The 27,704-nt window shown below is 41.9% G+C and overlaps 1 protein-coding gene across 1 annotated transcript; it reads right to left on the bottom strand.

The window, feature by feature from the left end:
• Window positions 1-154: 154 nt before the first annotated feature.
• On the bottom strand, window positions 155-24,173 carry LOC141958354 (putative DBH-like monooxygenase protein 2). Its single transcript, XM_074901143.1, is given in 15 exon segments — window positions 155-335; window positions 610-740; window positions 1,735-1,794; window positions 1,992-2,088; window positions 6,753-6,844; window positions 8,621-8,787; window positions 9,620-9,722; window positions 10,606-10,689; window positions 10,691-10,777; window positions 11,924-11,973; window positions 11,976-12,006; window positions 13,092-13,253; window positions 14,841-14,987; window positions 17,877-18,089; window positions 24,054-24,173. Coding segments are annotated over 15 exon segments (1,725 nt in total).
• Window positions 24,174-27,704: the final 3,531 nt, after the last annotated feature.

Genomic DNA, 27,704 nt, shown 5'->3' with positions numbered 1-27,704 from the left:
CTAGATATGTCTTGGACAGTTACTTGCAACTTCAGCCTCAGAGAGAGGACTTCATAATTCACGTAATCCCTTTCAGTCATAGAGTCATGGATAAGCTACAAAAAGCTGGTGTTACCCAAGGTGTTGTGTGTTGGCTCTATCTCTCAGCTGTGCTTTACTCTTGGAACATCAGAGCCAAGTCCATTTCCCCACCCACAAATTGCTCAGAAGGGGGACTTACATTAATGGCTTTAATCATGACTACTTGCTCTGCTTCCTTGGCTGCTTTCTCTGCAGTTTTGACAGTATCATTGTCCCAGTCAACAAAGTCCATGGCCATCATTGCTTCCACTGCACTGGGAAAAGAGTAAAGGGCAATGGGGAGGTGAAGACATGATGAGAAGATGAGGAAGGAGGGGGAAACAATGAAGGGGAAAAAAAAAAGATAGAGGAGAAGAGATTAAAATGTCACAGTCGATGGATTCCTGAAACAAGGGAGTTCAACTTGACAGAGCCAGGTACATGACTTTCTTCCCTATCAAGCAACATTTCATTATCTTTTCCATTTGCCATTCTTCATAACTACATTTAGCTCTGCTAATTCCAGAAACATGTTGACTCAGGACTCACTCTGAGGCCTCCTGCTTGAGTACGTGTGCAATGTACAAAATGTCAGGGTAGCTCATACAACTGGAGATGTTGTTACGAGGGTAGTAGAAGAGGAATGTGAGACACATCTCATTCATGGTGCTTGGCCCACCCTGCAAAGACACAAGGATGACTCAGAGGTCTGCTGGGATATGAGGAGGATATTTCTCCTCAGGAAAGCACTCTTGTTCACAGCTCACGCAGATCCTGTCTGGTGAAAAAAAAAAAAGTTTGTCTAAGAGTTAGAAACAGAGAATAAAAGTATCCTCACAAGAGTCTGATAAATGGGTTGCTCTGCTTATTCTCTCCTTAGGAAAACTACCATATTTTCATTTCAATCTACAAGATCCCAAAATGTGAAATTTCGGGAAGTTCAGCTAAAACAGTCAGGGAATTAACTGAGTGTAACATCCAGATCAGAATTTTTCAGTTGATCCCTACTTTTGGAATGGTCCCAACCAAATCTGGTAGTGTTACTCTCTGTGAATTTAAACTCTGTAATCCTCTTTAGGTTGAATCTCAGATTCTTGTGCACATTTCTAAGTGCAATAACATCATTAACTCCTCTGCATGGCATATGCTCTAAAATAAGTTATGAAGGTTGAATCTTACAATAATTGTTTATGTATGAAGTTCTGCAAAACTGATGTCTAGTCCAAATAAGAAGAACTAAAAAAAATTTCTTTATATTTTTAGAAGTCCAAATCAGATCCAGCTGCCAAATTACGTCAGCTTCTGTATTTGACTTCTGCCTGTCCACTAAAACTAAAATGTTCAATGATTGGAAACCAACTCAGCTGCAAGTTTTGCTCCTTGCACTTGACGTTTTGGACAAGACTTAGCTTGTATGGTATTAGATGCAAGATAGCTTTGGGATCTGTTATAAGCCTATAGTAGGTGAGTCTTGCTGGAGAGCTACTGCCCAGACATGGAGCAACTGTGCAAGACATGCCTCAGCACGTCTGTGATGTTGTGTCTGATGCGAGAAGTTTTTGCCAGGGCCATATTTTCTTAGGGAAGAGAGGTATGCCTGACCAGAAGATTTTGATGGTGATAAACTAATTTTAAAAGCAATGGAAGATTTGTAAATAGAAAAAACAAACTTACAAAAGTAATCCCTGACCGATCCAGTGTCTGAAAGTTGCAATCTACCAGGATCTCATCCCCCTAGAGAACACACACACTGTCAGAGAGGTACAGGCAAAGCATGCAAAACAACCGCTTGCAACATGCGGAACCAGGAAACAGTGTGAGAAAAATGGGCCACAGCCTGAGGTGGAATGAAGGACAGAATATGTCGATGTGCTCTAACACCACCTCCCCAGCCTGCCCACCCACAGCTACATCCCAGGGGAGGATCGTACTGGTTTGATTATGAGGATTTCTTTCATGTCCCGTGTCTCCTGCAGTCTGAAGTCATACTTATTGTCCTCACAGATGATCCTCAGCTGCTCAGCATTTCTGGGGAAGACAAACAAGGGGTGAAAGTTATAACGTTTCTAGGGAGGGGGGTGGAATAAACAATTTCTGGATGAAATAAACAGAGCAGAGAAAAATCCAGAATTCATGCCTGATCTCCTTTGTACCATAACTCAGTCAGTCTCAAACATACATTTAAAATTTCTCACCTAGCTCTCTTTGGTCTGGAGTCTAGATATGGACTTTTTACTTATCAATAATTGTTTTGCCTGGAAACTTTTGCCTTTCAGATGACAGTCTGGGAGTAAGAACTCCAACACCTGCATTACAAACACTGTCCTAAACAAAAAGACTCCCTGACCCTAGAGTTGGCAGGCTCTTTAGACCTCCCTTGCAGATGCAGAAGTATCACATGTGAATTCTTCCTTAATATTTCTACAGTGCTTTGTGATACTGCTTTTTAGGTGGTCTCTGCTCTGCTTGAGCGCTGCTTCTCCATCCATGTTACAGGTTCTTAGATCTTGCTGAGTACATCCACGGTGCACCCTGCAAGGTGCTCCAGGGCACCCAGCCCACAAATCCTCGTGGGTCTCATGGCCAAGTTGTCACAGCAGCTGTCACACACCCTGCTTGCTTGCTGTAGGCCCACTCTGAGACTGCTGGCAGCTCTGAGCAGGCAAACTAGTAGGCTCACAGCACTGTCCAGATGCACCTAATGTTACTGATTTTATTATCAATTGAAATTAAATTGTGTTTTATTTTAATATAATTATAGAATTAAGGGATATTTTAATAAAAATAATTTATTTTATATTTATTGTATTTTGAATCTAGCAACCGACCACTACTCTAAAATCCCCTGTACCGCCCCGTACCAAGGCTGAAGGGACTGGTCATAATTGTCTAGTAGGAACGGTTAGAGCCTAGGTAACAAAACATGAGGTGATTTGTAAACTGATTTATAATACATACATAGGACTAGAGGAACGCAAGTAGTTGTCAAGGTCCAGGATTAATGGGAACTGAGGGCAGTAAGCGTAACAGTTTGCAGGTACCTGCCAAGAAAACGATGTCCTTAAGCAAAAGGTAATTCCGGCAGGGGGAGATCGCGACCACCGACTCATGGACCACCTACTCACATTACACCCCAGACCCATTTCTAGACATTTCTAACCTTTACTGTGCAGAACTGGAAATAGGAGGAGAATATGTTAATGATTTCTTGGAAACTGTATGTTTATGTATGAATTCTTAATGAATATGTATGAGTAGGTTCTATATAAGGTGTATGATTCTGGTGCCTGGTACGTGTTGTTGGTGAGAGCACGCCCCTACACGTCTGGCCGTCAATAAAGAAGTATCTGCTTATCGGCATCAAATTGGTGTCGATAAGTTATTTTTATCCCAGATTTATCACCAGATTTCGGTGACACTTACAGCAAAATGGGTTTTGGAGGGAGGAACCTGGCTTGGAGGCCAGGCTTCACAAAAGTTCAAGCCAAGAAAGAGGATGTGGTACAATGGTTTGTGTATACCATGAGACTTGCATGAACAGCAGGAGCCAAAAACTATTGCTATTGTCTGGAACAGAAAAACTCTTGCTAAGTCACTCATACTGGCTGTGTGTGACTTTTGGCCCGTGCTGGGGTATTCTGAAATTAACACCTAAAAAGGAGACAGGCCTACCTCTAAATTGCCATCAAAGATCACAATCTGCTATATTCTGCCAAGGTCAAGCTCCAAAGAATCTGGGGTCTCCACTAATTGGACAAGTGACTAAGAACATAGTTATCCTATGTGTTACAGGGGAAATCCCAGAAAAAAAAAAAGAAGTCACCTCAGCTGGTCATAGTGCCTGAATCACCTGTTCAGAAGGTGTTTCAGACACTTGACCTTCTGCTCTAGAGCCTGCGCTTGAGATGGCTTCAGGACATGGTCCTAGCATGGTTTACAAAGGTCCTTTCTCAGATATGTGCTCGTCCTAAGTAAATTGAACTGTTGTCTTAGTCCTCTCTAGGCTGACCTCAAGTGATTCCTAGCAAAGCGACAGAATCTTCCTTTTTTTTTTTTTTCTTTTTCCTGAAGCCTAAGGAAAACTCTCCTGATTATATCATTCCCTGCTACTTGGAGCATGCACTTGGAAGGTGCTAGCTAATGAGATGGAGTCAGGCCAGTCTGGGCTGGAGATCACTAGCATTGAAACCGAGGGATGGCTTTGAAGCCAGTAGATTTTGTTGATGTCTACTTTGGTCCTTTCCCAAGAGACAAGCACATTTGCCAGCTATAATGTGCTACTCCTGATGGGTATAATTGGGGAGCAGACATATTCAAAGGTACAAAATCCCCATTTATTTAGTCTAGTTATAGCAGACCAAGTTTGTTTCCTAAGGTTCTTACAAAGCTGTCCTTGCTTTTGCCATGTCACAGTTAGGCTACAGAGGCTGCTAGGTATTTTACAGACACAGCTAGCCAGAGAGGGGAAAATACCCATCAGACAAAGACCCACTTTGCTGAGGTTGCCTTTGAGGAGCTTCTAGTTACTTGGCCCCATTCCTTGGCATGCTGGGAAGTGGGTAGAGAGGTGCAAGGCCAAGGTGTTTAAACCATGTTTGACTGTAGAAGGCCATTGGGGTTTAAGGATAACTGGGGAAGGCCATTTTCAAGGGCAGATGTGTCATTCTGGAACAACCTAGAATCTTCTGAATGATCTTTCATATGTGTGCTTAGAAGCTTCATATATGTGCTTAGAAGTCAGACTAATCTGCCTTCCTCATAACTCAGTTTTGCACTGGTGTTGGGGGGCCAGGAACTGTCCTGTCTTCCACAGCTTGTCTACGGTGCAGCTCAGGTTCCCTGCACACCCACATGGTCAAGAGTATGTGGCAGTTTCTGCAGAGTGAATCAGCATGAGGTAGTATGGGGGACAGTGCAGGGCTCTGGGGATTTGGTGTGACAGCGTAGCCATCTAAGGACCAGACAACGCCAAAGTTTGCCCTTCCCATTCCAGATGGAGCTCACATCACACCCCAGAGTATAGGCCCGCAGGGAACTTGATCTTGGAGGTGTCACAGTGAGCGCTCTAAGATGAGAGTGTCACTGCAACATCTCAGGCTACACCCATGTTGCTAATTGTCATAGGATAGTGGATTGTTCTCTGGCTCACTGGCACCGACCTAGTGTCTGCCTCCCTGTAATTGTCTGAAGTGTGATGCTTGGCTCATGTTGAGTTATTCTGAAATTAGAAACCTAAGGAGGAGATGGGCGTTATACCTATACTACCAAGCACTTAGACCTGGGTAATGCCTCTTTGGCCTAAAGAACAATTACATTTTAGTTCTGCGTTTTGTTTTGCTTTCACATTCTAAGCAGCAGAAGTAGTGTTCAAATGCTATGCTGCAGACCATGGTTGGCTATATTCATACCTTGGAATTGAGAATTCATGCTTCATGGGCTGGGGTGTGATCAGAGAACACACAGAAGTGCTGAAGTTTTCTGTGTGGAAGGATGGTGGAGGAAACCAAACCCACTGTAGTTTTGCCCATGCAGCCCATGGGAACTGGCACACACAGTCCCCAGAACTGTGTCCATGTAGCCTCAGGGTTAGTCTGGGTTACAGGACCAAGATATGTGAGGGCACTGTGTGGCAGCTGACCAGTGTGGATGAACATCAGTCCAGTGCTTGAGCTCACTCCCTGGACCTGTTTTATTTAACAGGAGGCACAGTCCCAGTCTCCTACTCTCTGCTGAGCTGACCCTTCTTTCCTCAGGGGCTAGTTCTTTGTACTACAGTTCAGACACTGCAGATTCTCCTGCACTGACAGACAGATGGAGACTAATCTGGGAACACCATTCAGATCTTGACAGGCTGGAGAGGTGGATCCTTGCAAACCTCAGGAAGTTCAACAAGGCCAAATGCAAGGTGATGCACATGGGTCGAGGTGATCCCATGCACAAATACCGGCCGGACAGAGAATGGACTGAGAGCACCCTTTGGAGAAGGACTTGGGGGTGTTGGTTGACAGCAAGCTCAACATGACCCAGAAATATGCGCTTGCAGCCCAGAAACCCAACCATATCCTGGGATGCATCTAAAGAAGAGTGATCAGCAGTTCAAGTGAGGGTGTTCTCCCCCTCTACTCTGCTCTCGTGAGATCCCACCTGCAGTGCTGTGTCCAGCTCTGGGGCCCCCCAGCATCAGAAGGACATGGACCTGTTGGAGTGAGTCCAGAGGAGGCACAAAGATGATCAGGGGGCTGGAGCACCCCTCTGTGATGACAGGCTGAGAGAGTTGGGGGTGTTCAGCCTGGAGAAGAGAAGGCTCTGAGGAGATATTAGAGCAGCCTTCCAGTTCTTAAAGAGGGCTACAGGAAAGCTGGGGAGGGGCTCTTTATCAGGGAGTGTATTGATAGGACAAGGGGTAATAGTTTTAAACTGAAAGAGTAGATATAGGGAAGAAATTCTTCCCTATGAGGGTGGTGAGACACTGGCACAGGTTGCCCAGAGAAGTTGTGGCTGCCCCCTCCCTGGAAGGGTTCAAGGCCAGGTTGGACGGGGCTTTGAACAACATGGTCTAGTGGAAGGTGTCCTTGAAGGTCCCTTCCAATCCAAACTATTCTATGATTCTATGGTCCTCATTCACTCTAGCCCAGGAGGCAGGGACTGATCCCGTGGCATGGGCAGCAATACGGTTGTTTTCCTTCTCTTACCTGTATTGAGCGGCTTTCACTCCTCTGCCAGACAGGTGGGTGTGAAGCAGGTAGGCAAAGACATGCAGATCTGGAACCAGCATCCCATTCATCTGCAGTTCAAAATGAAGTAGGTCAGAGTCTGGCAGTCAGAGCCTAGCACTATGGTTTAGGGCTGCCCATCAAGTCAAAAGCTTGAAGGAACTCATGTCACTTAACATTTATTTTAAAAAGGAGGTTTAAAACCATTTCCTTATGGAGGTCACTACTGATTAAAAGGTTGCTCTGGGGAGCCTTTCTGAAAATTGCTCTGCTGGCTTCAGGTATTCTGGCATAGTTGTCTGAGTCTGTGATATGCTGGGTAGTCTAAGCATGTCTTGCTATCAGCTATGTAAAAAACAAAGACAAGATGCAAGAGAGGTAATTAGTTACACATGCAGGTACATAGAGCAGATAATAGAAAGAGTAAAAGCAGAAATTGTAAAGACACTGATCAATGGGACGTTAAAAGAACTGTCAAAATATAAACCATAAAAGGTTCAAAGAAAATCTTTGAAAACTGATGAAAAGAAGAAAACCAAGATTACTGCAGGTCTCATAAGAGGGAGGAAACCTATGGATTGTTCAAGGGGGATTGTGGGACTGTGTAAAATGTATGGGATATCCGAAGTGGATTGTGGGAATGTGCAAAATTTATTATCGGACACTTTGGGAAGAGGTCAAAGGGAAATAGAGAAACAAACATGGGAAAATGGAGAGAAGAGGAGAGGTCAGTTATATTTAAGCATACTGATGGTGACTGTGTTTGACCAAACCTGGTACCTGATTGCTAGTCTAGACTATTTTGTTAAACTCTATTTTCTGTTTGAGTGTGCTCTCTATGCTGTGTGTAGGTGTGTGCCTGTGGTTTTGAGGTGGGATGATCCATTAGGGAACTTCAAGCTAGAAAGATCCAAGGTCCAGGCCAGGGACTGTGTAAAAGGGCCCTGGATCTGGACACAGATGCTGAAAGAACTTATGTTCTCGAACAGAAATCAGACACCCACATACGTGATTTCATATGAGAGCTGAGTGGGTGAGCATGTAGTCAAGTTCCTCTAGTGAACTTTAAGACTGGTTAGCCAGAGAGGGGGAAGAGGTTTGGATCATTTGTGTTCTTCATGCTCCTGTGGGCATTGTTCCTGTCTGTGTGGTGCATGTAGAGGTACTGTACTCCTATCTGTGTTGATGTGTTTGTGGCCAGCTGAGTTTGCTCTCTGGGCATGTGTGTTTGGGTGGGGTGGATGTGTCTCTGTATCTTTGGAATTTGCCCCCAGTCTCAGCACCACCTGGGCCTGGGAAAAGGGAAAGTGGCAACCTCACATCTAGCAGTCCTAGAGGGAATCCCCTGGATCTCACAGTCCACCAGAGCTGATTATTGTGAGCAACCACTTGTCTGTGTTTTGAGGGATGTTAAATCCCCGCTCTAGAGGTACCTGCTTGACCTGAGAGAGAGCACCAGGTCCTCCCAGCCTAGTACCTGCCTTCCTGCACCAGGTGACACACCTATGGCAGGACAAAGGTCTCTTGCATGTGGTGGAGCCAGCTCCCTTGGAGCTCTTGGGAGTCACTACAACCCTTGGGTTTTGTTTCCCTTTCACTTAGATGGGGTGAATGGGTACTCGAGCCGTGGTCCCGACATGCTTACACAGCTCTGTTGATGCTCTTGAGCCAAATCTTGGGTATCTGCTAAGCAGTGTTATTGGAAAATGTATTCATTTTGCAACATGTAGAAATGGAGGCTAAGATAACACCCTGCACCAAAGGGCTTTTGGACATGTCTAGACCAAGATGAAAGCCCGAAGTGAGAAAGATCAAGAGGGATTTTGTATGTCTTTCCCCACACTCACTTCATCAAACTGGCTGGAATTGCAAAGGCTGTAAGATCTGTAGGATTCTGCTCCGGGAGGAATGAAATGCACAGCGAAAGGGAAGATGCCTGTTTGCAGAACCCCCACATCATATTTCCGTAGCTCCGGAGTATAGTAGATTCGTACCCCTGAACTGTCGATCAAGCCTGTAAAAGAAAAAAGACCACTCCTTCAGCAATGATGTCAGAAATATCAGAAGTGGGGCCTGAAGCAACAACACATATAGTGTCCCTTTCCCAATTACAGTCTGGGAGCGGGCACAGATTAACAGGAAGGCCTAAGCCCTCCACCCTACCCCCAGTAGTGTGATCCACTGTAACGTACAGCCTCGAAGTCATGCAAGGTGCATGGTTGCACAGATCTTCACTCATTGTGCATCTTGATCCATCCCTGCTTATAGTCTCAATTGATTCCCATAAAATCACTCTAAATCACTTTTGTTTCCCCTTCTGTAAAATGATAACTGTCCTGGTTTTGGCTGGGATAGAGCTAATTTTTCCTCTTAGTAGCTAGGACAGTGCTGTGGTGGTGACATTCTTCACCACCTGCCATAGGGATTGAGTGCTGGTGGAAGCCTGAGGTGGTATTATTAGGCTCTCAGGACTTCATCTGACCCTTGGTACACCTTTTTCCCCCACAACCACTCTGTCCCTTCCCACTTTGCTCCTTTTTCCTGTGATACCCACATATCCCTGACCTTTCCCCTAACACTCACTAGTATCCTAGCAGGAAGATGTGCTCAACATATTTGATGGTAAACCGTGTCTAATCCGAACAGATATAACTATCAAGGTTTCTAAAGTTAAAGTTCTTCCTGAATGGGAGCCCAGTCCAGATTCTTCTTACTGTCCTGAAGGTTGTACTGAGCAACATATGGAAGTGTTTCATCCCAAAGCTTGATTCTAACGCTTGTAGGTGAGGTCTGAGGCTTCCATCCTGAAGCTGTTCTTTGTCAGCCAACTGCCCAGCATTACCCACCTGGTAACAAGTCAAAATTGCTGTAATGGATTTCTAGTTGGATGTACTGAGGGTCCCAAGGTGTCCCTATGGAAGCCACAGCTTCATCTGGAAATTGATAAGACTTGTGGAAAGAGGAAGAGGAGGAATAAACTTATATGAAGTTAGTTTTCAACTCTGTTGTTTCTTGATTGAAAACTTACAAAACCAAAGTTTTTATTTTCTTGCATTTCTGAATATTTATTTAGACATTAGCAATCAGAATGGTTTGGGAAATTCTGCCAATTCCATTTATTTTCCTTCCGAATCAGAACAAGGAAGAATTTTCAAAATTTATTTTTGATTTATAATTTTTGATTAATTTTTATTTTTATACTACATTTAATAGGAAATTTTTATAGCATATGTAGAGTCTTGCAGCAAATTTCATATCAGTATTGTCACTGCATAATACAAAATGGAATAAAATTCACATAAGGGTTTTGTCCAAAGCTTATCTCCTTTCTCCATCCCCATGTGCATGCATACTATAGAAATAAAAAATACATTTCGCTCTGAAAAGCGCGAGATAGATGTTAAATTTGTGCAGCACTGACTTCTAACTAGGTCACTCAATCAGAAAACCAATTTCACTGAACTTTTAATTTTACGCTGCTGAAAAAAAGGCAGAGTCAGTACACAGAAAAAGCAGAAAGTAGATATACCTCTTTCTGTTATGCAAGACTAGCATGAGGAAAATTTTGTGAAATTAATGGCCACATTATCAAAAGGTCAGAATGAAAGCCTTAATGTGACATATAGTACTTGTTTAATGCAGGTTTCATATTTACATATGAATCAGCAGCATCACCTGATGCAGCAGAATTAGTTGAGTGGGGACAGTATGAGGAAACTTCCCCAGTTTACTTGGCCCTGCAGGACTGTGGGATCTTACTGGGCAAGCTGACAACAAGGGAACTATTGTTCATAAACAGTAATGGGGAAGGGAACGGGCCCTGCAGACTCACCTCTCCTCCAACAGCCCAGCCCACAATCACCTGAGAGCACAGGACAAAATCTGGATTGGCTCCATAGCAATCATCTATGCCATTGGGTAGGTAGCACGCTGGCATTGCCACAGGCATAAACCAGAATATGATGAACCAAGGTTATGTTGTGGGGTGTTATTACAGGGTCAAACTGTAGCCAAGAGAAAGAGTTAAAAAAAAATTACTGTCAACCCTAAAATATTTATTTCACAGGCAACCAGAAAAAGCAGTTAGCTATATCTTAAGCAAACAAATGTAATCTGATTTGCAAAATGGATGATAAACTGGTTTATCTATTCATTTCAATACGCATCCAGTAGAGTCCATTTTCCAGAAAGGATTTGCATCTTCCTTTAAAGCATCTCCCCTTAATCAGAATCACACAGGTGTCTATTTGACCTGTTATGCTGGGCAGTGTTGTTTCAGACTGGAAATGTAAATAGTTTACCTCATACACCATTTTCTTGGCTGCAAAGCAAGATAAGAGACCTTGATTTCAGGTTCACTGTAATTCACTGCTTCATCAGTTGTGCCAAAAGCACTATAATCAAGGTAGTCTAAAATAAACCCTGCAAATAACCTGTATCTGTTCATTAATCACTGAACTTTTTAACAGCACTGATGAGATCAGGCTTTAAAATCCGGATGTTACCACAAGAAGTGACTAAAACTCCTGAGTTTTTTCTGTAGGATTACCTGTTAAATTATTTTTTTCAGCCCATACAAAGTCTTCCTTATGAAATCTTGCCTATGCCATCGCAGTGGAACACCTGTTTTTAAACTTTCAGAACCCACAAAACTAAGAAGAGTTGCTTGACCTTGAAGCAAAGTTATCTTAATTTGAGAAGTAAGCCTGGCTTGCCCTGGAAAATTCCTGTTTCTTTTCTTTGCTCTTCATTTTTTGCATATTCATTATTGAAAACAGAATGGCAAAAATGTTAGTTTTGCCTTTTATACAAATATTCTTAGCAATTCTAAGGACAAAAGCAAAAGTCCATTCAATATAGAAAATTCTGGAGGATCCCTTTGCTCTCCAAAGATACCAACAGGTAACATGCCCTGAGCTCACTACACTGAGACATCAGACCTGTAGCAAGAATTCTTCAGGTGTGATGTACATAAAGACAAAGGTACTTCCAAGGCTAAAAACAAGACAGAGCTTATCTCCACACAAGCCAGCTGGCTCATCATGACAGTGAAGGACAGATGGAATGCTCCCAAATTTATACTAAAATGCCGTAAAAGACAGACTTGTGTGCATGATTGTTTTCCCCAGTTAGTCAGCCTGCAAGTTTACCTTGTAGATATGGTGTTTCTGCTTGACCATGGGCAGAGGGATAAAGGTAAGGCATACGTGGTTTCTTCAGCTGGAACAGCAAACTGGAAAAGAAACACACACGGGTCACTTGAAGGTTCCCCTGGCAACTCGATAATGTGCACAGGGGATTGTTTTGTGGTTGGTTTTTGGTTTTGTTATGGGTTTGTTTTTTTTTTTTTGGGGGTGGTGGGTGGTGGTTTGTTTTGTTTTGTTTTGTTTTTTCCCCGAAAGGGAATTGCATGACTAATTTGCCTATTGTAACACCAACCAAGTGCAGGAAACATCCATCCATTTCAATCAACATTTTTAATTGTTGGTTTTCTGGAGTCACAAGCACAACACGTGACAGCACTAATCCCATAAATCTTTACATAAAAATAGTGCCCCTCTTTTCTGTGGAATGTTGCCCACGCTGATCAGCAGATTCTGCTCCGTCTTGAGTGAGTGCTGTCTGTGTGGGCTGATGCTGTTTAAAGAAGGAAGGTGTTAATGCAATGCCACACTGAGCTGGTATTTTGAACTCCGTTTGACAAGCATGGCACATGTACCAGGAGGTGATGCTAACGGGGGGGCTCCAGCTCTCCTGGTAAATCCTTATATCGGACACTGAGATGCTGCATGAGCTAATACTGGAGGCAGCGTGCACTGTAATGTGTATTGCATTTTTTGAGCTCTTAGACAGATTTGCCACGGAGCATTTAAATATATTCCCATTATTTCTATTCCCTCTGATTTGTGTAGTTCCCACAGAACTAAGATAGGAAACAGTAAATATATTCAGAAACTTTTATACAAGTCTGTATGGATGGGACAATAGACCTGTATACATATATGCCTGAGTTAATAATTATATTGCTGTTCAGTAGCACCACACTCTGTGTTTGGCTCCCTAAACTCTAGTCAAGAGAACAGACAACACCTCACAGCATTTTCCTAACAATTAAGCCCTTTACTCTCCACACAGCAAGCCTTCCATTCCCACTTCATTTCTACTCTTTCTAGCTCTATTTGCATGTTTCTAGGATCAGTCACATCCATCTTTGACCTCTGCAATCCAAACTTCCAGCATGGGTATGATCAACTCTGCAAGGAAAGGCAGAAGAAGAAATTTATAAAATGCCAAATAAAGTTCTTGTCCAATACTTACATTGTCCAGCCTCAGGTCATAGGTGAAGAATATTTTGGGGTCAGTTGACTCAGATGGGCCTCTGTTCCTCATCAAGAAAAGAGATTTGGAAAATCTTTGGCCTTTAAAGAATTGGACTGTGTCATCTGTGCCAAATGCAGCAATGAGGCGTGCTGTGTCCATCTGCAATGGGAACGTTTCATAGGAAAACCACCTTCATTCCTCCCCATCAACCACACCCACGTGTATCCACCTTACATCACATGCCTTATACCACTGCACACGTATTAAAACGCAATCCACATACTAACCATGTGCAACTAGAAGCCACCTAAAATAACACAACTGTGCATATTTGGTACATACCCAGGTACTCAGACAATACGTCAGAACACACAACAGAAAGTAAGTGGTATAGCACACAAGATTTGTCTCGTCCAGACAGAGACATAATGGTTTGGGGGTTTTTTTGGTGTTTTTTGTTTTTTTTTTTTTCCCCAAGGAGAAGGTGCTGGCTAGAAAAGACACACTGTTATTTCACACACGTTATTAAAGCACTTACGGATTTAAAGTGTTGGTATGTGAATTGAAAGGAAGCTGAAAAAAAAGGCTGTGAGGGATTTGATAAAGTTTTCAGAACCTGCATCACTGTCTTTAAATGTTCAGATACTGAGTGTATGGATGCTTGTTCTAGCTGTGGCAGCTGTAGAGTGGTGCTAAAATCAGATTTTCAGATCTTGCATATCCTAGAGCAAGCAGATGCAGTTCATTTATCTGTATATACTGTTAATGTGCTTTGGGCAATTTTAACAAAGAATTACTAAGGGACTTCCATGAAAAGCTAACAAAATTGTGGCCCCCTGATTCCCCATTAGCAGCTACTGTCGAGCACGAATGTGCTCAATAATCCACCCGCATCTGCCCCATCACGTAAGGACAGCAGCAGCCATGGAAGTCTGTAGGTTCTTCCCATTCAGAATGGGGTTATATTTCTTTCAATTAGTAAAGGTCATTAAGGTTTAAGACTACAGAGGCATTTAACCAGTCATGTATTTGAACTGCCGAAAAATGGTGAATGTACACCTAATTCTGGACAAACATTTTTGAGTGGGCTAAGCTTTGGATAATGCTGATTTACCCAGAGGTCCCTCAAGCAGAGATGAAGTGGTGTAGACAGTGTCTATATATGCAGAATTCCAAAACTGTGCGCATTTGAATGGTTGTGAACCTTGGCAAAGCATATTTTTGAAAAATCTCTGACTTAAAATACCAATTTGGGTTGACTAAGATTTTAATGCTAGTCCATGCCAATATGAAGCACTTCCAAGAAAGAAGGACTGAGATTATTGAAACATTCTGAATTTGATAAACACAATTGTTACCAAAATACTGCCTTATATTCAGCAAATAAAAACTTTATCTCCCACACAAGATTTTTTTTTTTTTTTTATGTGGCAAACAAGAGAGAAGCTGAGAAATGAGCAGGATCTTGAAGATCTGTGTCCAAGCTTGAGAAAACGTTGAGATTTTTATCTTCCCAATTCTTTGATGGAAAACATTATAAGAAAACATCAATGACATCAAAATAATGCCCCTAAAATAGGTATTATAAATATGGCTGTATAGTTCCATATGTTTATTTATATTCTTGTTTTTGTACCGTTGTGAGAAAAAACTGTCATTCTCAGATCTGATCTGGGGATCTGGGAATACAGTGAGACATGAGAGCAGGTTTGTTTGGGATGATGCTTGAGCAACCCCCTTTCTTACTGTGATACCCAGGTCATTGGGGTCGCATGTCCGGAGGGGACGTTTGAACAGCGTGGTGGTGGAGGTCTTATTCTCTGTCACTGACAGCAGTTGGTAGTCCTGGCTCTCATCTTCCTCAAGCGTTGTCTTGTCTTCCACATGACAATCCTGGAAAAGGAACAGTGGTCAAAGCGATAGAGAAGGGTTTCTTACACTCCAAGAAGTCGTGTTTCCAAGTACTGCTAGTGTGACCCGAGTAATTATCAAAGCATTTCATTCTCCCAAAGCTCCTCTGCTTTCACTGGTGATTTCCACAAGCCAATTGAAAAGAACTCACACCCAGCCCCTGATATATACAGCTGCTCAAGGAAAAAGCAGTCAGGTTGGCCTGGGTAGGATGGAAACTAAAGGGTTTCCCTGCTCCCTGAGTGAGTGAACTGTTGCACACTGGGGCATTGTAGCACACCTGGCTCAACCACGCAGAGTGGGAAGTAAAATAAGCCCAGCTGAAAAACAGAGGTAGTTCAAAAGTAAAATATTTTAGGCATACCAAAGTTTCTACTTGAACTCAGGTTTTCCATACCACCTGCAGCCTGGGCCTGGTTGTGGATGCTAAGCTCTCCTAGAAACTACAAGCTAACCAATGGCTTTATCAGCACAGGCATAGTGGAAAAGACAAATAATGCACTACTGAGGTCATCAAATGCAATTATTAGTTGGTAAAAGGGCACAGAAACATGAGGCAGAGTTTGAAAAGCAACTAAATATCTAGTTCCTGTAGAAATCTCACTAGGAACAGAATGGACCACAATAACTGCTGGTATGAAAATACGAGGTGAAAAGGTGGGACTGTACACACAGCTGTGGAAAGGAAGGAAGGATAAAAAGGAGGAAGGGTCCAAGCTGACTGACTGAGATTGCATCATATTTTTGTGGCAAAGGAGTTTAACTGACCAGAAATGAGAAGGCAGTGGCTGAGGATGGGATAAAAATCCCTCCAAGAGAAACCTGAAATCTGAAAATAATGAGGCAAATGTCTCCCTAATGTACAGCTCTTAAGGGCTACATTGAAAAGTTTTCCTACAGTACTCAACTTTGGAGGGATAAAAAAGAGAAAGATCTTACCAGACAACAGTCTGATCAAGGAAGAATATTTTTATGTGAAATCCTTCCTTGTATTTTTTCATCCCATCTCTGTTCCTTTAAGTCAATATTTTGAAATCTGCTTATAGCTTTTGCTAAATTTCCCAGTATGTCCTCTAATAGTCTTTCTTCTTGAATATACCTATGAGTTTGAACTTTCAGAATACTCTAATCAATTTTTCTCTAAATCAAATGCTCAATTTACAGAGACAGAGTTTGAAAATACAGCTTGTGATTTTCTACTGTTCTGAAAATCCGTTGTACTCTTTTATTAGAAGATGCAAATTCAAAGACAAGTAGTCTGCAAAGGAGATACTTTGAAATAAATAAAATATTTAAAATTAAATATACCTTATGAAAGACGAAGGCAGTAAACAGCTGGAAACCCCCCCCCCCCCCCCCTTCTGTGAAAACAAGCCTTTTTGTCTAGTTTTTTACCCATTGGACATTACTCAGATAATGATTTTGCTACGGTTGTAGTAAAGAGGGTAGTTAAAACAACAACCAAAGATGAGAGAGGGGGTTAGAAGGAAGAATGAAATGGGAAAACCCCACTTAAACTCCATTTACAGTAGCTAGCATATTTTTCTTTCAAACTGTCTGTTCCATGGGTTCAGTGGATGTGCTTTACAATCTCTGAGCAAATGTGGATTTTTGTAGTCATTAATGTGCTCGTTTACTGGAATATCTCCAGACCTGAATAGTCGGGAGCTATTTTCTGATCTGTAAAACAGTTGAAAAAAACCTGAAACTTTTGTGGGACCAAAGTTATTTTCTAATATAAATAAACACTTTCAGCTGCCAATGCAGAAAAACATTGAAAATTTTAAATATCTCTTCTGAAAATAATGGAATATTTAGTATTTTTGAAACTGAACACTTCAATTTTTCCTTTCGGGATGTTCTTTTAGGAGAAATTGAATGGTTTGATTTTACCCCAAAACACTTTTTAAAAAAATTATTCAAAAATAAATAACAAATGTTTCTTCTAAATTGAACATAATTTTTTTTCCCTGTAGTCAGTCATAGACAAAACTTCCCTGTCTGTGTCACAATCACAAGATTTCAAAACTGGGTATTACAAGAATAGTTTTGCAACCAACCAATGACCATGAGCAAGGTTAGCTGCCTCACCCCCTCCAAAGTTCACCCTTTTTAGACAAGCACCAAGACATCTTTCATGTGAAACACATCTTACTGTGGTGTGAAAAGGGAACTGAAAACAGTTGAACAAAAGAAAACCACTGCAACTGGCAAACACTTCATGAATGCAAACACCTTTTCTTTATCTCTCTGGATAACATTAAACCGCCTGTTTCTCTCTCATGATTAAAACAAAACCAAAACCAAACAACACCCATCTTTTTTATTTTACACCCGCAGTGGCATTTTCTTCCCCTGAACTCCAGTTGTTTTAGCATCAGGCATCTATCCTTAGCGGTTGCCTTTACAGACAATGGAAAAACCAGCAAGTCCCAGGGATGTCCTATACTATTCCTAAGAGAGACATTTAAGACTGTCAGGAAGAAGCAACCTTTGGAGGTGAACACATCTCCACTTACTACAGAGGAAACCAAGTAAATTAACCTTTGAAGAGCTTCAGTGAGGGAAAACATGGGAATTTCACATCTGACTGCTGTCTGAGCTGACCTCTGGTTTGGATGACTCAAAAGTTACACTCTTAGCAGCCCCTTCTAACTTCATGGTGGGTGATTGCTTCAGTCATGTCTAATGGTTCTGAAGGCTGTGGTTTTGACTTGCTGATGGGATCAGTTTATTCGCCTAAACAACATCAAATGGCATGGGACATCTATCTTTAGCCAGTTGAGCCCATATGCTTTCAAGTCAATATACTTTTTCAAGTCTATATATGTTTGGCAAAGGGGGAATGCAGAGGAAGTCTTTTCAACTTACAGAGAAGTAGGTACTGCCATTTGGGAAGACACCTCCTATCACAATGTCAGATCCAGGCAACTCTCCGCGAGGGCTGAATCCAAATGCCACCGAGCCAGTTGTAAGAACCTGCAGCTCAAACATCATCAGCTCCTGTCTGTCATGGTCCCAGCGGAGGTAGACCATGTTTGAAGGATCCAGGAAGACGGAGAAACGCAGCGGTGGAGGTGCAGGCTGACCAGAACAAAAGCATGGGAGGAACAAGAGAAGAGCGTACTCTTGATTCTTGAGAAGAGAACTGTCATCATCAACAGGACCACTGCAGTTTCTGAGTCTTGCTGATACCTTGGGCAGCTATTCTGCTACGAGGGGCCCAGTTTATATGGAAGTGCATGAGGCTGGGCCTGTTGCCAGAAAGGAGGAGTGGAAACTGGCTGTTCTAGATCCAATTTAACACGGTAGGAAAGATCAACACTTTACATAATATGCCCTGGCACCCTGCCTCAGTGAAACCATACCAGGCCATCACATACACATCTTAAAATATTTTTAATAGCTGTTTTGTAGTACACAACCAAAAACAGCAACAGTGTTTGCCTCCTACACAGTACTCCTCAGGGGGGTGAATGCTGGCTCTTCTCACCAAGGAAAAGGGGCTCTTTCGACTAACTTGCCTTTCTATTGCAAATGCCATTTCAAACCCTGACTATACCCGCCTATTGTCTGATGTGAAGACTATTGGTAAATGTGTTGGAAATGGTCAGCTGAGTCTTAGTGCCATGGTTTATCAGAGGAAGCTGCTGTGGCACATAAAAAGGCCTCCTGTGGTAGCAATCTGGACCGTAGTGGAATAGAAGAATAAGAAAAATGCCTTTGCTCTATACCTTGGTGGGAGTGAGGGGAAGGAGAAAAGGGCATAACCTTTTGTCTTGCCTAAAACCTTTCAGCATAAGGACATGAAAAGCAGAGAGTCTCATCAGGTTTCCAACCAGTTCTGCCAGGAAATGCCTTGTGCATCTCATCTCCAATTTGCCCAGTTGCATAATCCACTACAAAACATAGCCTGGGTCTGTGGATTTTGAAGAACATGGTAGTTTATTCCTATTTACTCACTAGGAAAGCTTAGAAAAGCCCATTTGTATTAATCTGCTGAGACAAGTGCTTGCAGTACAGATGAGTAACAGAGAAGGAGAGATATCTAATCTGGTCTACAGGGACAGGGTTTAAACAAACCAAACTTCATACAGATTGATTGAATCCCAGGTTATGTTGTTGACAATACTGCTGTAGACAAGTATATTTGTGGTTTCATTTGTGAATTATGTAATACAGTGTCAACATTTTAAATTTTCCCTGCTCCAGACAGTCGCAAGACACTGTTTCAGGGGCACTAGGCGTGTCTAAGGGATATGGTGAGTATTTCAAGGCTAGGACAGCACAGGGATATGAAAACTGAAGGACATCGGCCCTTCTGTGGGGAGAAATAAAGACAAAGTTAACGATGAAGTGTGGAGGGAAAAAGGGAAGGCAAACTGCATGGTTGCATTAGGATGCTTTGCAGAGCTGCTGGTGTGAGAAATTTTCACCGTTGCTAGCTCTCCACTCTTTTAAGCAGAAAATCCCTTTCTCACATGGAAAGGAGTGTGAGATTAGGGGATGCAATTGAGACACTCTTGGAAGACATGCCTATCCCAGGATTACAAGGATGGATGGTTTAGCTATGTGATAAAGATTAGAATTGCACAGTTTCTTTGATGGAGCAGGATGTGGTGGTTGCATGTCACTGCTGAGGGACGTGGGAGAGATATTCAGGAACAGGAAGATAGCACAGATTGGCAGTGAGCAACATGCCAAAGAAGATTATAAAATTATAGATGACCCGAGTAAAGGAAAGAAGATAAAAACTGCTTCCTTTAAAAAAAACTAAGTGCTCATACAGAAGCCAAGTGTGAAAAGAAAGAGAGTCAGAACCACGGGGTAAAATGACACCTCTGAGGATCTGCCTGAGGCAGCAGACAGAGACATAGAGAGAGAAGAGAGGAAAGTGATGATGTTTCACTGAGTTTTCTCGTTGGCGATTATGATGATGTACAACAAACTCAGGAGATGAAGAATGAAAATGTTATGCCCAGTACTCTTTTGAAATGACCCTGAAGGCTCCACTGCTGAAACCTTTTGCTGGCAGCACACACGCCCCCGACACGCAGGCAAACTCCAACCCCCATGTCTCCCCAGCTCAGCAACTCCCTGTTGCAGGGTAGGAAGCATAGGATTCCTGTTATAACCAGTTGAAGCAATGTCATTATTTCATTTCATAATAACTGACTTTCTGCTGAGGTTACTTAACACCTTAGCTTGTTATTTTAGGTCATTTTTTAACAAAATAATTAAAAAAATGTCACGGTCTTGTTATGGAAATGTGGAAAGAATCTTCAGTCACTAAGCTGTCGAAAATCACTGTTTATGAATATGTTAAGACAAGAGATTCATGTCTGCGGTGACAATAAAAAGTCTGGACAACAGATTTATATCTTCTCAAAATGAGGAATTAATGAGGGAGAAAGGCAGCATTTTATAAACTACTTCTGCCAGTCTTCATGTGTAAGGATAGATAAAGAACTCTACCTCTAATAATGTCGACGCTTCTGATGGGTGATAGGAGCAAAATTAAATATTGCTGTTTAAAATGGTTTAAATTACCATTTTCTGACTTCATCCTTCCTTTTATCAAGGTGTTAAGCACCACTGCTCTGCAGCTATGTTCAGACTAAGAGTAAAATCTACCTATTTTTGCATTTGTTTATTGGGGGTGAAATATGGAAATAATGGAAGTATGCTACATTTTGGTTTAGAGCAAAATGGCGAGAAGACCACTGCCTGTTAGACAGTAAAGGGAACAATATTAACAGCAGCAGCATTGGTCACTTATTTTTCAAATGAAATATTTTTCTCAGAAAATGTGGACTGACTGAAACCACAGCTTTTCACACAGACATACCACGCTGCCAAGAGTTTGTCAGGAAAAGCTTTCAGTTCCAAGTGGAATTAGGGACTGGGAAAAAAAAAAAAAAAAGAGAAAAAGAAACAACTTCCCAAATGAGCTAATAAGAAAGGACATTTGGTAGGTTGATACCCAGCTTCTGGACCTTGTGTTGTAGTATTTGGAGCAAGGCTTGAATCTGAATCCTGTATCATAAGTCAATACACAGTCAACAGAATATTCACTATTTTGGCACTGGTAATTCTTAGCTGTATTACCCAAGGGAATATAAAGGAGGATGATAATGAAAGGCATGTGAAAGTACAGTCGCAAAGGGAATGCCCTGGGTAAAAATGAGTGGGTTGTAAGCACTGGCAAGAAGAAGTGTCAGTGGGGGAATCAAGGTTTTCAAGTCTAGAATAAGTGCAGGCAGCTCAACTCTTGTGTCTCATGCCCAGAACAAAGTTTCCTTGATAGAATTTGTTATAGTGCTTGTGATAATTATAGCATTTCCTATTCTCTGAACAAGGCATATTGGTACGGTGTGAGTGTGCAGATTAGTGGTGTATTAGCTTATCTGCTGGAAAGGGAAGAAGCAAGGCCGCATTAGAGAATTTATTGACTTTGTTTCCCGATTCTCAGCAGTTCAGGTTTCAAGTATGACAGATATTTCTTGTCCTTCCCTGTATCCAACCTTCCCAGTGGCTGTGTCCTCTAGAAGGCAATGCAGGACTGCTTTCATTTGGGAAATGCATTTACGTTGGATTATATTGCACTACGAGCTGCTGCAGTTCAGACTGCTATGCTTTGCAATATGGTGCACAGTACCATATCATACTGGGATGGGTGATATTCCCCTCTAAGGCATTGTATGATATGTTATTATATTATACTCACTATTTGGAGTAAAATTAAACAGCGGGTTTAAAAATTACTGGAGACTGATACCCAGACAGATACTCTATCAGAGTGATAACTTGAACATTTGGCAACTAAGCTAAAAATATCCTTGCATTCAGCACCACACACTGCTGCACGCCTTTGACAACCCTCCTTTTCCATGTTTGGATCCATCCCAGATCCTCTAGGTTTCAAAAAACTGTAGTCTTTGCGAAAGATGGTGCCAAGCTGACTTACCTTTTGCCACACATCTGCAGGACTAATTCTACCAAATCATACGGGGAGCCCATAGCAAGAAGCAGAGGAGATAGGCTCCTCGCTGAGTAAAGCATGCAAACCTCAAGAAATGGTGCTGGCATAGGGGAGATTTTTTCATCAGCTGTCTTGTGAAAGGACTTCACCTTTGCTTAACATAATTTCTCAGCTCTTCCAGTGCTATTGGCTTGTTTTTCCATTGCAGTATTGCACAAATACTCCCGCTCCTTCAGTTATCCTACTGCAGATGTGAAAGCCCTCTCCTTCTTCACAGCTTGAACATCTTAGATGCCCTGAACAAAATCTGAGGATAGAGCAGAGATCATTCTCTTTATATTAAGTAATTTCCAAATTACTTCATATAAAGTAATTCCTGGGCCAGGAAGGAAAGAGACAGTACAAGAGCATGTGAGGGATATTTAGGGAAGGTGGAATTCTAAGACTGTAGTACTTTTACCTCCTTTCCCTTCCGAAGATTCATAGGGGTGACAAAAGTACTGTTGAAGTCAGGGGCATTGTAGGTTATGGATCAATGCCTTTTGGAACAGATATAAGCTATACAGTGTCTACATAGTAATTTTGCTGATGGACTTGTAATTTGAAAGCTAAGAACACTGGGAAGGATAGAGGGTCAAAGATGACCAGTTCCCAAGCTGACAAATCGGCTTTTGCTGTCTCACATAACCAATAGGAGGGCACATGCACACTTATAGCCACAGAAGTTTGTGCTTGCTGGTTAACTCTTGCACTGCAGACCAGGAGAAACAAGGAGGGTCTCTACTTGTGGAGGTCTCAGACCTGGGCAGGCAGCAAAACCACAGATTCATTTCTAGAAGGAGGATCATGAGAGGTTGTTTGAGCAGTGTGTTGTCTGGAAATAAGCATGGAATGGTGAGAATGGAAAGTGTCCCAGCCGCATGACTCCGGCCATGCCCCAGGAACCAGGAACCCAACCACCTCCTATACAAACACACAGAATCCCACTAGAAAATGTTATGATCATTACTGCCTGTTTTTTTTCTAGCAGAAGCAACAATCCAGTCAATGGCCAACCTTTCTGATGTGAAGAACTATCAGTTTTGAGTGTGATTAAATGATAAAGAATACCCGTAATGCCTTTTTTTTTTTTAATTATGCAATTTAGTTCCCTGGGTATAATTAGCATTATGTCCATTCCATACAGTGCAGCGCCATGTGGATATTGGTGTTGATACAAAGAAGCTCCAGTCAAGTAAAAGAGAAGACTGGGTGTTTTACTAGAAATATTTCTTAGTGCTTTGTCTATTCAGAACTGTTAAACAAGTGATTAGTTCTCACAACATGCAAGTAATATCCTTGGAGTACAAGGTCACAGAGCTGACAACTGGGAAAAATTTAATTATCAGAGCTTAAACCTTCCTAGATTTTCCCTATTGCTAATTACTGTAATTCAATTCGTTGAGCCTACCAATGATTTGACTAGACAACTCTGCTTTAAAAAAAAAAATATCTAGAAATAATGTGACCAGTCTTTCCATTTCTCTGTCAAACCTCTCTGCAGACTGAAAAATTCAAATGGCTTTAGTCTGTCCAGTCTGACAAACATTAAAAGTGTGATAAAAAAATAAAAGCCAGCATTACAAAGAATTTATATTCCTGGTTAGCACCTTGCCCAGGGTAGGTGATCCCTGCTTATTTACACAGATGTTACAGGAGTCACAGTGTGTTATATGTACATTGTGCATTGTGAAATCAAAACAAGGGCAAGGGAGCAAGCTGCAAAATCTCTGCTTTAGATTCCTTGTATTTTTTTTTTTTTCTGAGAGCTTCTCAGCTGCATTGATTCAGTGAAGTAGATGCTGAACCCTTTGCTCACTTTTTGCCCCCTCCCTGGCAGTGTTCAAGGCCAGGTTGGACGGGACTTTGAGCAACCTGGGCTAGTGGAAGGTGTCCCTGCCCGTGGCAGGGGGGTTGGAATTAGATGCCCCTTGAAGGTCCCTTCCAACCCAAACCATTCTATGTTTCTATTTCTTTTTCTCAGTGTGGTACAGACATATTGTTGCACTCTCATGGCTCAACTCTACCCTTATAACATAGGGGACTTCTTCTGTTATTTGGGTTGGGGTATAACCCTGAAGCACTCTGTTCCCAGGTAGAGCTATAACAATCTGAATATAAACACGGACCTCACCACTGTCACACATGGTTCGATGAGATGTATTTGGTGGACTTAATTACTCTTTTTTGTGGGGGAGGCATTAAAGAAGAGCCATTACCAATGTATTCAAAAACTGAATACAGGCAACCTGTCGTGACACTAGATGGCATTGAAACATTAGTGAAGGATCCAAAGCCAGTGTTCAGGCATCACCTCTCGACCAGCTGCACCTCTGCGGTATGGGAATTGGGATTGTGATGTTTCAGGGTGATTGCAGATGATGTCTTTATTAACTCTGAATGAAAGAACTAACTTCAGGATCCAGCATAAGGAAGACTTAGTGGCTTAGACTTAGGATCCCCGTGGTCTGGTCTGCGCTTTGGCAATGACTGTGCATTTAATTTACAACAATTATACTTAGGCAGCCTCCTAAGAGGGTTAGTGAAGTGCAATTATTCCAAAATGTATTCTATTCCATAAAGGCAGCAGGGCTACGAGTGTTCATTGTCATTATTTTTTTCAGACAACATCTTCTTAATGAGGTTTCAAATACAGAAGAGGTATAACAGCTTGTTCATTGAGCCTTTGTGTTCTCACAACTGGATTTCCTAAAGATTTGTGTCCGATGTCCTGTAAATACCCACTGTTGCAACAGTGCTGGTTCCTGCAACTTCTCTTCAACACAATGACAAAATTGCCCAGCACTTCTCCATACCATGATGCTCCTTCTAGCCTTACACCCCGAATCAGTTATCTCCACTATAAAATGCCCAGCTCTTTCTATGTCCCACATTCCCTAATGGTTTTTATTTGGCCCAGCTCCTGGTCAAGGGGCAGCATATCCTTCCAGTGAAGCAGAAACACGCGTGTGCTCCCTGGGCAGCCAGCACTATCATGCTGCTCTGTGGGCCAGCAGAACTAACCATTACCATATTCCTCTGCCTTTCCCTCATGGGTAACACTAATAGAGTCTCACTCCTCTGTCAACTGTAGCATACAGAAGCAAATACTTTTGAGAACACTGTTCCTCTGCCTACCTCAGCTAATATCTCTTAATAAAGCAGCCACCTTGTTTTCTTGGCAAATGTGGCTAGAAAATGACACTACGTCATACAGAAACAAAATGTGATGCATGCTTTGGGCTTTTCAGTTTAGTAAAATGATCACTCAGTGTGTCTCTTTTGTCTGTGAGTCTGTGTCATTACCAGTCTGTGTCTCAAGCAGAGCAGGACTCAGAGAATTCTTCTCAACATTTTGAAGGTTGTCCTCTTACAGCACAGACAAGGATGCTGCCTGTATCTGATGGATCTACTTGTTTCTGCAGAGGAATGTGAAAGCAGTGATGATATCTGAGGGTTTGATCTTTCTCCCAAGTAATTTCTATTTATTTCTGTCACCTCTGAAAAAAAAACCCAAAACCAACAGTTATCTAAAAGAGCCCTTATTAGGAAATATTTTGAAGATGGAAACCACTGTGGAGGCTGAAGGATTTAAAAAAAAAAGAGCAGGTCAGCAAGGAGGGGAAGACAGGAACTATATGGCAGCCAGCTAGCTACAGTGAAATGCCATCCGTCTGCCTTCTGTGAATAGAAGGATAATCAAACTGAATTGCAGTCTGATGTGGTTTTGTCACTTTTTCCTCAACATTGAATGCTTTGAAAAATCCATCAGCATATGCCGTAAGAAGTAATATGCTGCTTACTACAAAAAGCTGTTGAAATGTATTAATTGTGAAGAAAATGCACCTGCAGCACATAAGGACTGAGCAATACTATCAAGAGCAACTTCGTATAATTGGTCCCAAATTTTGCCTCTAAGGTTGAGCAGACAAATATACAAGTGCACAACTGTGAGAAGACAGATATTTTAACTTGGAGCAACCTAAGCAGTCAAGTAAATGTACCACAACAGAGATAATGAACAGCATCTGAATCAAAACAGTACAAATTATAGTTCCAAGGATATAAAAATCAGACCTTTCATGTGACGTGGTATCAAGATAAGTACTCTTGCTGTTCTTAGTCTACACTGAATCCTTGCACTTAAACATAAACTCTTTGCTTCTTTTCTTCTGTGTTACTTGCAGACAAGCAGCCAAAGTATTTTCCAAATATCTGCAAAAAACCTCTGGATATTCCCTAAAACCGACAATGAGTCTAACTCCTTCATTCAGGTCTCACCAGGGATGGGACTCCTTCTGTGTGAAATGTGATAAGGGCTTTGCAAGATGTTCAGCCACCCTGGGATTACTGTGCAATCACCGAAACGTGGTGCAAAACAGAACTCATTTGTCCCAGTACATCAGTCTGGTGATGAATAGGAGCGTTTCATAGTCTCTGGGAAGGTTCAGCCGCAAAGGAGTCTCTCTGAGGCCAGAGATACAGACAATTCTGGTCCTGAAAGCTGGCCTGCTTGTCAGTAATGTCTGCACCACAGCAGGATGATATTTGTCTGCCAAAATATCCTTATAATTCACTGTTCCAATACACTCCATAATGGGCTATTGCCCTTCTTGGGTCACTCATCTTCCAGGTGTTTCTTTATGAGTCCCGGGATTTGCCTGAAGCCAAGGGAATGGTCACACTGCATTGTGCAGTCCATTTTCTCTGAGATGACTGTTACCATTAACTTTCTATTCAATGGAAGAGCACACCTGCTATAGGCTTTTTGTCATGCAGTCACCTCTGCACCCTGTCAGATGGCTTGTTTATTCACTCTTTACATTAGAACTGCGTGAGGACCATTTTCATATCCTTTGGGTTTTCCTTTTGCACAAAGAGCCTGCGGGAGTTTGCTGTTATGGTGACTTGAACACCTACAAACACCTATTTCTCTTGGGGCTGCTGCAATGTCACTGCTACAGTAGCAGCTGCACTTTGTGGGACAATTTCCTCATTATTTCCTTTTAAATTGAGGTACTGTCGCTAAGCCACAGTAAAGTGTAAGATTTGTAATGTGGTGGGTGCTTTAAAAATGCAATGAAAAGACAGTCTATTGTCCAAAGAACTAAATGTTTAAATTAATTAAACATATACATCATAGGGGTCATAGAAATTTATTTTTTTTTCAGAGTATTAAGTTAAACTTCCTGTGGAGGACAATTTTCCTGAATCAAAACAGCTTGCTTTGATCCATCCTTCTTGTTGCTATGAATACTGAGTGGAGTCCCTGGGTAAGTGGGCCCTGAATACCACTTTTCTTTGTTGCTGCTAAAGAGCTAAAGAACATAATTTACATTCCTAAATCTGCTTAGAAGTGTGACAATTGTTTCCATTTAGTACTTCACTATAAAAAAGAGAGATAGAGAAGGAGGAAAGTGAAGATGCTGGGCTTGGTGTCTCTTATTTACTAAACACAGAAGTAAATCCAGTAATCCTGTCCGTGAATTGTGCCTGATTTATGCTGATGTAAGTGAAATTATTCAGATTCTTCAGTCACTGCATTTGTTCTTTTAGATCCAGGAAAATCTAAAATTTGGCAGCCTATTATAACATCAAGAATAAACCACTCTTCACCTGTACAATCTCCATTTTATTGCTGCTGGTTGTGAAGGATCTCTGATCACAAGGATGTAGAT

The sequence above is a fragment of the Athene noctua genome, chromosome 3 (assembly GCF_965140245.1).
Source record: "Athene noctua chromosome 3, bAthNoc1.hap1.1, whole genome shotgun sequence".
Classification (NCBI taxonomy): domain Eukaryota; kingdom Metazoa; phylum Chordata; class Aves; order Strigiformes; family Strigidae; genus Athene; species Athene noctua.
Note: the sequence above shows the minus strand (reverse complement) of the source record. Positions and strands in the feature narration are given on the sequence as shown.